Source organism: Lactuca sativa, chromosome 4 (assembly GCF_002870075.4).
Source record: "Lactuca sativa cultivar Salinas chromosome 4, Lsat_Salinas_v11, whole genome shotgun sequence".
NCBI classification, from domain to species: Eukaryota; Viridiplantae; Streptophyta; class Magnoliopsida; order Asterales; family Asteraceae; genus Lactuca; species Lactuca sativa.
Genome location: NC_056626.2, coordinates 128,073,702 through 128,087,131, shown reverse-complemented (window position 1 = coordinate 128,087,131; position 13,430 = coordinate 128,073,702). Strand labels below are relative to the sequence as shown.

Genomic DNA, 13,430 nt, shown 5'->3' with positions numbered 1-13,430 from the left:
GGTTTATCTCAACTGACTACGTGGTCTAACCTACCCCTCCTACCACTATCACATAATATCATAACATACTAGCACATAAAGCGTAACATATAGTGGCATACCAAACAATTATCACAAAGACAATCATCTCAACTATAATCAAATACTAATGGGCCAACATTGGTGCCTTCGACCCACTTCTACTGGAAGGTAACTCACCTCGATAACTGGGAATAGATGCAAAGACTCCTGCTCTGAAATCAACCCCTCTCAGACTCCTACACATAAACATTTCCTTTAATTATCCTTCCGTACTCATGACCCCTTAAGGGTCAACTTTGTTTAAAGTCAACATCCTAGTCGAAGTCAACATTCTGGTCAAAGTTAACATCCTGTTTGACTTAACTCGCCAAGTTGGTCCATCAACTTGTCGAGTTCCGTGAGTCATAAAACCTTGAAATCGCGATCCAACTCGTTGAGTTCTTTCATGAACTCGTCGAGTTCCTCCCTATAACAGAGTCAGGACTTTTCAACATAACTCGTTGAGTTCTTCAGTCTTCAAAACCCAAAAACCATGGCCAACTCGTTGAGTCATCTCCTAGACTCGACAAGTTTGCTCAGTAAATAGAAAAGGTCGGGGGACCACGATCCAACTCGCCGAGTTGGATGAACAACTCGTCGAGTTCTCTTAGTCTAAATCCATTTAGTCACTTCCAATCGAGTTCAATGCTTCCAAACCATATATATGGTCCCCTATGGCTGTTATATCACGTAAAGTTCTTATCTTTACTTGCATGCATGGACTACTTGGCTCAAAAGGCCAAAAAGGATGGTCCATAAGTTGCATGGGACCTTCATGGCCATAAAGTTGCATCCTTTATGCCATGCAGTCCCCTAAATCCCACATTGGTCGTCCAAGTCCCAAAGACTAACATTCTTGGATCAAAACATGGAGAAATCACTCTAAAACTAGATCTAAACATTGAATAGACAAGATAGGAGCTTTATACCTCAAATGAACCAGAAATGGAGCTTAACTTTTGGATCTACTCTTCTCCTTCACGACCTTGCTCCCTCTTCAAGAATCCTCTTCTTCAAATTCACAAAGAATGCACAAAATGGCTCAAGACACTCAAAAGTGAACTAGGGTTTCGTGGCTAGGGTTTGGGATGATGGAGGTTGTAAATGAGGCCATCCTTTGGAGGTTAAGGTATTTAAATAGGGTGCTAAACCCTGGAAATTAGGGTTTCATTATGGCACCCCTATTCGTCGAGTTGAGTCCCTCAACTCGTCGAGTAGACTTTAAATCTTGTGTCCAAATTCCATTCCTACTCGATGATTTTAGGGCCTCCAACTCATCGATTTCCTATATAAAAGTGAATAAATTTTGAATTTAATACATACCAGGAACTGGTCGTTACAGTAGGTATAAGTATAACCCTTATCCTCCAAGAGAAAGGATCGCCTTTCTCTCTACTTTTTTCGATAGAACTCAGATTCTCTCATCTAGTTATTGACTAGACCGCTGGTGCTTCGTTCCGAGAGTCTTCTTCGGACGACGTTTAACAATCTTTCCTTCTGTGTTGTGATTCTCAGGCTTAGCCCCATCAAGACACCTACAGACGGAGTTAAGTCCTGACGACATATCACAACATATGGGAATAAAAAGTCGTAAATGACATTAATTTTAGAAATATGAAAATTCATTTAGTTATTAATTATAAGATATGCATTAAAAACATTTGTGTGGTTGTTATTAATTGGTTGAAAGTTGAGAGGTTGTAGTCTGTGGGGGTTGCAAATGAATATGGTGCAATTATATTGCATATCTTGAACAATATTTTACTTGGATGACCACTTTCATAAGATTTATAAATACTCTTTCGAAAGTTTTGTTTGATGGTTTGATGGTAAACCCATAATTATCGACCAACCATCAATGTCTTATCCAAACTCTATACACTAGCGAATCAAACATAAGTTTCAAAATTATAATTACAATTATCTCTCATAGAATCATTATCCATTGAAATGAGAGATAATCATAACCTTGACTCGCATTCCACGATAACTACACTAATCCCCTTCTCGGTCAGATCAATCGTCAATACCTCAAAACTAGCACTTCTACTTCTGATTCCAATAAAGAATCTACCATCTTATGATATCAGGTTACGCCGTGATCAATGTTTTAATGATCAAGCAAAGGCAAAATCAAATTAATCCATGGGAAATTTTAGACACCCACCAAAATCTTGATGATCAAGTAGTGAATGATTTTCTGAGGGAAGCTGATTTAGTAGGATTATAGGTTGTTGAGTGTACAAGTAGGTCAAATGTGTAGTAGATAGTAGATACATCCACAAGTTTAGAAGTTGCTTGATGATTTACATGTTATGGGTGCACTTGACAAAAAATAACTGGTAGTTTGTAGTTATAGTATTTATTTACGTAGAAGTATTTGACAAAAATAGTTATCAACTTTTAAATATATAAAATTAGTTGAAAACTAAAAACTAAAAGTTTCGAAAAGCTAAAAGTTCATGTTTCCAAACAAACTTTTTATTTTTCCAGCTAAGGATTAGCAATTGGTACCACATTCCGATCTCACATTGATGTTGTATCAGTACCGATGCTAGTACTATTTCCAGTACCGGTATCAATAATGTTAGTTTGGTTTGATATTTTGTATAACTTTCTCACCTATTTCGATATTCGGGATTCTTGAGCCTATACTAATTTCGTCCAATGTTCGTCTCTATTTCTTAAAGACACCTAATCTGAATATATTTGAATTTATCCCTATTTCTTAAGATACCTAATCTGAATATATTTAAATTTATGTTTGTTTGGGAGAAGGTGAGGCACTGAGGTGGGGAAGGCAATACCATAAGGGTGGTGAGAGAAGTTCATGATTATGGGAAATATTATTAGAAAACTTAAATGATTTAAAATAGAAAAAACAAAAATAAAACTAATAAGGGTATTTTAGTTGATGTCATTACCAAGCGGAAATAAACTACAAGGATGTTAATTAAAATACGTAGAGTTGACTATATGAAAACAAAATTGTAATTTACTCTTTTTCAAAAGAACATCAAGTAACATATAAAAAGATTTGTAACGACGACTTGACAGAAATGCACGTCATAAGTAATCTGGCATGCATGCATTCTGATTTTTATATGGGGCATGTTATATATTTAGCCACAATTTAATTATTATTTTACAAACATTTTGAAAAAATCGACGATTAAACCCTGACATCAGCCTACACGTATAAATCGAGGACGAAAGTGGTAATTTGCTTGATTGCTGCACGACGTCGTGTCAGAATCGGCAATATCTTATGTCGATTGCCACGTGGGTATGGTGTGAATACACTAAGCAAAAGCCGGCCTCTTACACCTGCTATCTCTGGTGGCTTGAAAAACAAGCAAGAATTAGGGCTTAAAATGGGAACCATTTGGAGCGGAGGACACAAATCCGGAGAAGAAATCGAAATGGCTCTTTCCAAAGTTAAAGAAGTCGTCTCCTCAAATCCCGTCGTCGTCTTCAGGTTTTCCTTCGTTAATTTCTTCCTTCCGATACTTGGAAATTGTGTTTCTGACCCATTTTCAAGTATTTTGTGCCTTTTGATCTTCGTCGTAATAATTTCTTATTCTAGTTACTAAGAAATTCATTTACAATCGAACTTCATCATCCTTTTCCTGTCGAATTATTATTTTAGCATCTTTGACTCGTCGATCTTATAGTCATTTACCTTTTAGATCTACTTGCATCTTCTCTTGCTGCATTTAGAACAAATCGTGAAATATATAGATGTAAAACCATATCCATATCTTTAATTATGATCAAAACACACCATAACTCCATTATATGTCGAATTCACGTTATCACTTTCGTTACTTAGGTGATTACTGTGGATGTAAATGAAAAGTTAGTCGTAGCAAAGTGGAATTTGATGAAATTTGGTGATTTTTGGCAGCAAAACTTACTGTGGATACTGTAAGAGGGTGAAACAGCTGTTCAAAGAGCTTAATGTATCTTACAAGCTTCTGGAATTGGATGAAGAAAGTAAGTTTCAACTTTAAACTCTCTCCCATCATTTTCTTCCTAACCAAGAACAGTTCAAGAAGTTGACTTTGATGATTTTGGAAGGTGATGGCAGTGAAATTCAATCAGCTCTAGCAGAATGGACCAAACAGACAACTGTACCAAATGTGTTCATCGGTGGGCAGCACATCGGTGGTTCAGATGGTGAGTGTTTAATTTCTTCAACTTTTTTCATGTTGATTTTTGGTGTGTTTGATTGGTGTTGATCTGGTTTTGCTTGTATTAATGCAGCTGTTATGGAGAAGCATAGAGCTGGGAAGCTGGTGCCGATGCTGACAGAAGCAGGTGCCATTGCTAACAACTCTGCTCAGCTCTCCAGCATATGATATGATATATATGAATCTTGAAGGTTGGTGTCGATAATTAAATAAATGATAGGATAACAAATATGTGTCTATTCCAATTGTGGATGTGTGTTTTGTTTAATGTGATGTATAAATATAACTACTTATTACTTATGTAAGGATCCCATAATAACATTTTAAGTTAACAACATATATTTGCAGATAGATGTATGTTTGATGTGTGTTTTAGAATTGAATAAATAGAATCTAATACTCATTTGTTGTAGGAATGTTTGAATGCGTTTTGGTTGATTATTTCTGATGATGAAGTGATCAACTTTTTTAGTGTGATATACTTTTTATTGTTTTGACATTTGAGAAAATAATTGATACGATAATTGCATATGACATTTTTTATATATATTTTATTCATTTATTATCAACGACAATACAATAGTATTACTATTTTATGTAAATAAATGTATAAACTTTTTTTTAGATGCTTTGAAAAAGATGTGTTTTGATGCGGAAAGAAGACATTTTTTATGATATCGTGTCTGTGTCTTTTTTTGGATTAGTAATAAGAAGAAAAACTGCATCAGGATAGGTGTTGTGTAATACTCCTTTAGCTTTAACTATGTTTAACTTTTTTTTTTCTCTAGTTCCTCACTAGAGCAATTTGTTTATATGTTTCCGATGTTTCCAAAAAAAATAGTGACAAAGTATCTGTGTATAGGATCCGAATATCGCAATATGATCGACTTTATTAAATATGTGATTGTGAGAAACAAAAGGCGACTGTCTTCCTTTAGATAAGGGAGAAATGCTATAATGTATATCTGATACACCACACAAAACTTTAAGTTCAACATATTTATATCCTAGTGTGTTCTGACAGTTATAAGAAAGATGTCAAATCTCTTATTGAAAATTTTAGATAGAAAGTGATAAATTAGTTAAATTTATTTTAAAAAAATTAACCGTGTTAGAGAAGTTATTTAATTAGAGTTTAAAGTTAGTGGAATGATGATGTGACAATTATTTTGAGTCTAACAAAGTTTATCATTGGAGATGTTCTTATTAACCGGAAAAAAGAAAAAAAACAAAGCTAGATCAAAGTAAACATTATAACCAAACCATTAATAATAACGGTGGTGTGGTTTCTAATTTTTATTAACTGGAACACATAAGTTTGTATTATGGTTTTCATATAAAACCGAACCGAACCAACAAAATTACTGAAAGTATAGGTAAATTATATAAGGAATTAAGAAGTCCAAATGCGAGTGTTTGAAATTGAATGATGTTAAAATGCGACTTAGAACTTGGTGATGAGAATTGATAACCCCACTCAAAATGAAGTAAAGAAACTTGGATGACGTTGTTAGGCCCAAAATCGTACACGACAAACACTTATCCCACCAGGGGTGGAACCCTCCTATGGTATGCACCTATTTAGTTATTTAGGATTTGCTTGTATGTGCTCCCAACCCTCTAACAATAACAATAGTTGTTAGGGTTTTTATGGTTATAAATATTTTTAGTTTTTTTTCAATGTATCACTTTTGAAACATTTGAGTAATAGAAAAGTTTGCATGTTCATGCTTGTGGACGTAGGTTACATCAACCAAACCACATTAATTATATATGTGTTGTTTTTATTGCCTTTCTTTGATTGTTTGCTCAGTATCAAAAGCAATCAATGATTATTCGAAAAAGTTGACTTCACATTCTGGAAGGTAAAGATGAAGCCACTTATGGTTCAATAGTGTTATGTGGAAGGAGAGACGAAACCACCAAAGAAAACGACGACAGATGCAGAGAGGGATATTTTGGAAAAAGTGTTGATGAAGTGCTATGGGATGTTGTGGTTCAAACGACTGTTGATGTGCTATGGACAATTTCAATTGAATTATTCTTGATTTACAATTACAATGCGTGGAAGCTAAATTGACCGCAAGGATCAAGCTCATATTCAGTTGGGTTCTCTATTAATTTTATGTGAAAATTTCATTGATGCCATGTTATATAGTAAATAAATCAACGATAATTGTTAATAACATGAACAATGCTATATTGTCTAAGAAACCAAAACGTAATAATTCATTAATATGTTTACAAGATGTGCATTGGGTAATCAAACCAATTGCTAAAAGTTAACATAACATACACGTAAACTGTAACCGATATGAACTTATATCTAAACCAAATATAAGTAAACAAACTGAGATTCTTTATACCAAAACAGTACCCTATTACTCATCTTCTTCACCTTTATAATATTTAGAACAAAACTTTCCAGATGGAACAAGGATCAAACCAGAAGTCATGGCTAGAGTCTACAGTTCTTCACAATCACCTTCCATCTGTTCTTCAAGAGAAAATTTCTGCAAAAACTCATATCATTCTTCCTTGCCTGTTGCAGCATTAAAAAAACAAAATTAAAACAACTACAATTTACATAGAGTCAGTCACCAAAGATTTTATAACACAAAAATAATCATCACCAGTGCCAGCTGTCTCTGTGCTTTCTTGTGGCTTCTTTGCTATCACTCTCTTTGCATTCTCAGCTGCCACATCATCATTCCAATCAGACAATGAACCCCAACACATAAAAAAATATAAAATTCAGATAAATGGTTTTTTCTATACCTTTGAATTTTCTTTTCTTGGTAGCCCTTCTTCTCTTTCTATCAGCCTGTGTTAGTTCAGCTTCTTCTTTAATATCTCCTTTCCCAGAAAACACCTCCTCAGGTGCCAGCATAGCTGCATCCGAAACCGCCAAAGGTGCAATCTATACACATAAAAAAAAAATCCAATATATTATATAAATAAATTTAAATGTAGAAGAAAAGTGAAAATGTTATATTATACCTCTTCCATTGCTAGGGCAGGTACATTTGTTTGAATAGACATGTCTTCAATCACCTGTTGATGTTATTTTTAATTAGTTTGATAAAAATTTAAAGGGAGTTTAAAAAATGTTGGTTGAAATTTTGAAATAAAGACATACTGGTTTTGGAGTGAAGTGGAAATGCGATAAAGCATCCAGCTTCAAGCATAGTTTCTTGAAAAGAACACTTGCCTGTATAAAATGACAAACTTATGGTATAATTATAAAATAAAACATTGTCTAAAAATTAAAAAAAAATAAAAGAAGTTACCTCCTTCTTTTGCTCATCTGAGAATGTCAAGGCTTGTGAAACAAGGCCAGTCTTTTGAGCATACTCATCCTGCAAAAAAGATAATAAGCAAAATTTAAAAAAAAAAAAAAAAAAAAAAAAAAAAAAAAAAAAAGTTATCTTTGAACCAAATAAACCAAGAAGAATATACTACTAACCGCATATATTTCACCAAGACCCTTCTTACTCTGATTCTCATCCTGCAAATATAACAATAAAAAAAACATTTATTCACCAAGAAACACAACATAAACATAAAACCAACGATTGTTGAGTGATGTTTTACCAATTCCTTCATTTCCCTTGGTGCTTTAGAAGGTAAAGTAGCAGCCTTTTGAACATCATCAAAGTGTCCCTGAAAAAGGTACAACACATACGTTGCTTATCAGAAAGATAAAACATGCATATACTTACATTCAGTTTTTACTATGTCTTTTACCTCAGATATTCTTTTCAAGATTATTTCTTCAATGGACTGTGAAACTTCCTCTGTGATTACTGGTGGTGGTTTTGCATTGCGTTCCCAGTCTAAATCAACTTCCAAAGCACTATTTTTAGGTCTTTTAGTTGCATTTACCTGTCACCATGTATTTAAATAAGCAAGTGAGTTATTATGAGAACTACTACAAGTCATAAAAGCTTCAGATGAATAAGATTTTGTACCTCTCCTTGCATTGTCCATGACTTTGCTTCCAGGTTTTCTCTTTCAACTTCTTCTATTCTGACACGCTGTTCTAAGAGCTGCTTCTCATGAGTAGAAAGATTGTCTGTCTTCATCTAAAAGAGTTGAGAAGAAAAATACATTACTCAATACTCAATAGTCTTGACAACAAAAACAATACATCTTATGAACATGTAGATTGTAGATATTACCTCATCATCAATCCCCATTTCATCATCTTCTTCATCTTCATCACCTGCATCTGAACCCTCATTTTCTTCTCCATCACCCATGTCTACATTCTCCACCTCCTTGTTTTGTTTAGGTTTCTTGTATTGGTCGCGTGGCTTTTTGGATGTGAAGAAATCCTCGTATCTGCCAAAGAAAAAAAATCATATTTTCAGGATCTATAAATGAATGGCTCGGATCATATTGATATAACATCACAAGACACGAGTTAATAGTGAAAGATCACCTAGCATCTTCAGCATCTGACATGTCTTCTTCTCCAAGAACTCCAAGCTACAATAGCCAAGTAGGGTGATTAGATAAACAGATACTTTAATCAAATACCACGTCAATTCCATAACTTTAGATATAAATAGGTAATAAACGAGCTCCAACTGTGTAATATACCAGAAGGTATAAAAGATTTATGTAAGGAAGTAGTCCCAACTCAAGTCAAAAGATTAGATTAACTAGTTTAAAATTTGGAAGTTAGAAAGTGAATCGATTTCTAATGTCTATCATTCTTCCTACAAATGTGCTTACCTCGTCATCTTCGTCTTCATCGTCATCTTCTTCTTCATCTTCCTCATCTTCTTGTACATGCTTTCTAGCCAATTTCTTCACCACTTGTTTCTTTTTATTAAGACCATACTCTCTAGCTTCATCATCTTCCATAAACTCCTTCATCTCCTCTATATTCAAAAACTTATCTTCAACTCCACCTGCACCCCCCTCTTTGTTTTCACTCACTCCGTCTTTGTCTTCGTCTTCATCTTCATCTTCTTCCATCTCATCCTCATCCTCGTCGTCACTGTCTTCTTCGTTGTCTTCATCATCTTCGTCTTCTTCTTTCTCTCCCTCTAAAACCAACTCCCTCTTTTTCTCTGGCTCAGTTTCACCACTCTTGAAAATATTCTTAAGCTCTTGCGGATCCTTCTCAAACTTGTTAACTTGACGGCGGATTGCAGAGATTAACGGCTGGGATTGGAGGTCAATTTGCTGCCAAATCTGCTCGGCATCAAACTTGTCGTCTACAAGGAGGCGGTCGAAAGGTGATTTAGGAGTGTAGGGTTTGAGCGAAGCGAATAGGTGCTCCGAAGCAATACGAGCGGCGGAAGCAAGTTCCGAAGACGGAGTCAGGTACATTGGTGGCTCCGTTAGTTTGAGGCGGTGGAGTGCTTCTGCTCCGGCGGAGGGTATCGCCGCCATTATTAACCGCTTGGTTGTTTAATTCAACAAAATCAGAATGGGTTTTAGGGTTTAGGGTTTAGGCGACCGGTGGAGGTCGGCTGAAGTTTTTGTCAAATGGAAGAAGACCAATGTTCCTGTATTACTGATTATTCACACAGGGTGTAGAAGGGTAGGAATTGGACGCCTCAAAGGCTCGAATCGTTTACAGTAACGCGTAAGTCGTAACGGGCCTTAGTTTCTTTGCACAAAAAAATAGTTTAATATTATAAAAAATTGTAAAATCCACGTCAGTCAGCGGCAGTCATGTGGCGGGTGATTTATTATTACCGGTAACGTAATTGTATTTTTTAAATAAATGTAAAGTTTAATGGTCATATGTGTATAAACGTTATAGTTGTTTGGTGATATGTATACAAAAAAAATAGTTTAATGATATTTTTTGTATAATATTGATATTTCGTTACCCTTACAAGTCATTTTCCCATTTCTAGACTAACCATTTGGTTTGACAAAATTAGCTAGTAGCGGGTAGCAGGAAGCTGAATGTAGCATATAACGGGTAGCTGGTAGTGTTTTGTTAAAAACTACGTGAGATAGTTTTTAGATTTAGAACGTTTTGTTTAACTAAACTTAAAATCTTGTAGTGTCAAATGAGACTTTTTGTTTAAAAAGGAATGTTTTGTCAAACATTAGAAGTAAAACTCTCTCAAACATTTTGTGCCAAAAACACTCATAAACTAGGAACTTTGTTGCAAATTTGAAAAGTACTACTTAAAAAGACTGGGGACTACAATTGCCAATATATAAATGTTTTGCGGTGAAAATATAAAATTCAAAAAGTCTTAGGGCAAAACATTACAAATTTGGTCGAAAATCTACCATTTTGGCCAAAATTTCAGAATTTTGTTACGAATACCTCCTAATTTTAATTTTTTTTAAAACATTTTTTCTCAAAAAATAATTGAATATATTTTTTCTTTATAAAATCATATTTATACAAAAAAAAACATATTTGCACATGAAAAGTCTTATATTTTCTATATAAAAACCTTTCTATATAGGAAATACCTATTTATAAAAATAGGTATTTATTAAGCACATAAATATATACAAACCAATTTTTATAAGAAAAATATGTATATACAAAAACGTATTTTACAAGAAAAAATATATGCAAACATCTATTTTATTATAAATACATTTTATAAAAACATATTTATATGCATCCAAATAAGTGTCTGTATACATTTCTTTTCTAAAAACATATTTATATATTCTTTATAAACACCTATTTTATAATAAACGCATTTGTATAAACAAATATTTATATATTTTTTATAAACATGTATTTTATAAAAATATATTCAAACACGTTTTTATAAACAAATGTATACAAACATGTTTTTATAAAAAATATATATACACATGTTTTTGATAAAAAAAAACATCATTTGAGAAGTAATTATCGACAATTAAATTATCCTTTTAAATGTATACTCTAAATAATTGTTATATAAGAATTAATACCATAAAATAATAACTTATTCAAAATTCAAAAGAAATTTTGATCACTAATAAAAAATGTGCGTCTTCAACTTAAAAACACAAAATTTATTATCAAACAACTTTTTTTTTCAACCCACACAACGTTATAGTTTTGTTTTAAACCCAAAATAATATATCAAAATGGGTTAATTTCCAAGTTATAAGTTACCCTCTTCCAAAGCAAATTAGATTTCGTTGTTAGGAGTTTACCTTTTCATTACCTTCGTGTCAAAGTTGGGTGTCCAATCATACATGTTACCGAATAGAAATAATACCGAAAAACTTTTCAAACCCATCGTTTCGCATGGGTAAAAGGCTTGTGTGTGTGTGTCTGTATATATATATATATATATATATATATATATATATATATATATATATATATATATATATATATATTTATATATATATACATACACACACACACACAAACACGCGCGCACGTTTACTATAAAATCGTAACGACCCAAATTTTCAAAGTAATTTTTTTATATTTAATTAACCAAACATTTCCATAAAGTGTGAAGTAACAGTAACCACTCTTTCAAAATTCATAACATTAACATTTGATTCAAAACATCAAAGTGTCCCATCCAAAGCAAATGCCTGAGAGTGCACGTCGCGCCATCAAGTCTTGCCCTTGCCCTTAGGCTCAGATGTACCTTAAACAAATCAACAAATTGTAAGCTATTGCTTAGTGAGTTCCCCAGAGCATACCACACACATAATCCACATAAACAACTATCATATCAGCTATAAAAACCACATATACCACATAAGCCATGCATATAATGTAACACCCTGAGTCCAGAGGTGCAAGTTCAGGGTTCTTAATGTAAATAAGGAAGTTCGACTCGGCGAGTCGATGGATAGACTCGGCGAGTCGAGTCACGGTTCTGGTCAAAGTGTTAAGTGACCAACTCGGCGAGTTGGGGCTGAAAGGAGAAAACCCTAATTCGGGGATTGTGCCATATATAAAGCACATTATAGCCACCCTTAGCCTCTTTGCTACCCATTTGAAGATCCAGAAACCCTCATCTCGTGTGTGACTCCATTGTTGAGAAGATTCAAGCTTTGAAGAAGGAATTGGTGAAGAGAAAGTTGGAGGAAGTTGAGGATAGCCTCAAGAGAGCTTGTGGATATGAAGTCTACATCAATTTAGACTCATATCTAAGGTAAGAGGACCTTACCTTAAGCTATTTCCTTGTTATTTCTTCCATGGTGTGTGATTTGGGGTTCTTTAGCATGGTTGGGATCTTTTTCGGGTATAGAGACTAGATATGAGGTTGCAACTTCAGATCTAGGTTGGTTTGAAGCCATGTGATCAGAAAGTGATAACCTTGGGGCGTGATTGAGAGTGTCCTTGCCTTAAACCTTCATTTTTAGCTTGTTGGAGCTTGTGGAGCCTTGCATGCACGTAAAGTTGGAAACTTTACGTGTGAATCTGGCCCTAGGAGTCCAGATCTAAGTACTGGAAGCATTGGAATGGACTGAAATCATCTGGATGAAGATGTCACGTCTGGACTCAGCGAGTCACATGGGTGCACTTGACGAGTTGTACGAATTTGTGCATGGACTCGGCGAGTTGGAAGAACAACTCGGCGAGTCTGTTGAAGATTGCCCTGGACTCGGCGAGTCTGTTCTTGGACTCGGCGAGTCTGGTTGTGAAGTCCTAACCTTTTTGGTTAAGCTGTGAATTGGTGAGTTGAGCAGGAAGTGACTCAGAGCTTGTTGGACTCGGCGAGTCTTGGGGCGACTCGGCGAGTTGAGTCGTGGATTGGGAGTTTCCTTGTATAGGGACTCGACGAGTCAGCGGGTTGACTCGGCGAGTAGAGTCAGTCAGGAGGGTTGACTTTCACTGAGGACTTTGACTTTGACCAAGAGTTGACCAGTTGACTTCCAGGGATATTTTGGTAATTATTGGTATTTATTGATTTCAGTCATTTGGTATTGATCATTGGTGGAGTTTGTGTCGGAGATTGGAGCAGCGTGATCTTATTTTTTAGTCAGCAGTTGCGAGGTGAGTTATCCTCACTATATCGACAGGGTCTAAGGCGCCAAAGCCGGCCCTTTATCGGATGGGAATCCGGGTAGTTGTTTGTTATGTTATTGCTTTGCTATGTCTGCATCCTAGTAGTTAGGATGGTATATGTTAGAGACCTAGTTAAGGTCGGTATCCTGATATATAGGACGATGCTACATTAGAAACCCGGTTAAGGTCGATATCCTGGTATATAGGATGAT

At 34.7% G+C, this 13,430-nt stretch overlaps 2 protein-coding genes across 2 annotated transcripts; one reads left to right on the top strand and one right to left on the bottom strand.

The window, feature by feature from the left end:
* The first annotated feature begins 3,358 nt into the window (after positions 1–3,358).
* LOC111882431 (glutaredoxin-C1) lies at positions 3,359–4,604 on the top strand. The gene is made up of 4 exons (XM_023878799.3): positions 3,359–3,538; positions 3,968–4,056; positions 4,141–4,239; positions 4,327–4,604. The coding sequence occupies exons 1-4, from the start codon at positions 3,435–3,437 to the stop codon at positions 4,419–4,421; spliced, it is 387 nt and encodes a 128-aa protein (XP_023734567.1). The 5' UTR covers positions 3,359–3,434; the 3' UTR covers positions 4,422–4,604.
* A 1,851-nt stretch (positions 4,605–6,455) lies between these two features.
* On the bottom strand, positions 6,456–9,834 carry LOC111911809 (M phase phosphoprotein 10). Its single transcript, XM_023907556.3, has 13 exons — positions 8,994–9,834; positions 8,698–8,744; positions 8,435–8,597; positions 8,225–8,338; positions 8,001–8,138; positions 7,848–7,916; positions 7,720–7,761; positions 7,544–7,612; positions 7,393–7,464; positions 7,254–7,307; positions 7,032–7,173; positions 6,887–6,949; positions 6,456–6,795 (listed from the first exon to the last, which is right to left on the bottom strand). The coding sequence occupies exons 1-13, from the start codon at positions 9,657–9,659 to the stop codon at positions 6,782–6,784; spliced, it is 1,653 nt and encodes a 550-aa protein (XP_023763324.1). The 5' UTR covers positions 9,660–9,834; the 3' UTR covers positions 6,456–6,781.
* Positions 9,835–13,430: the final 3,596 nt, after the last annotated feature.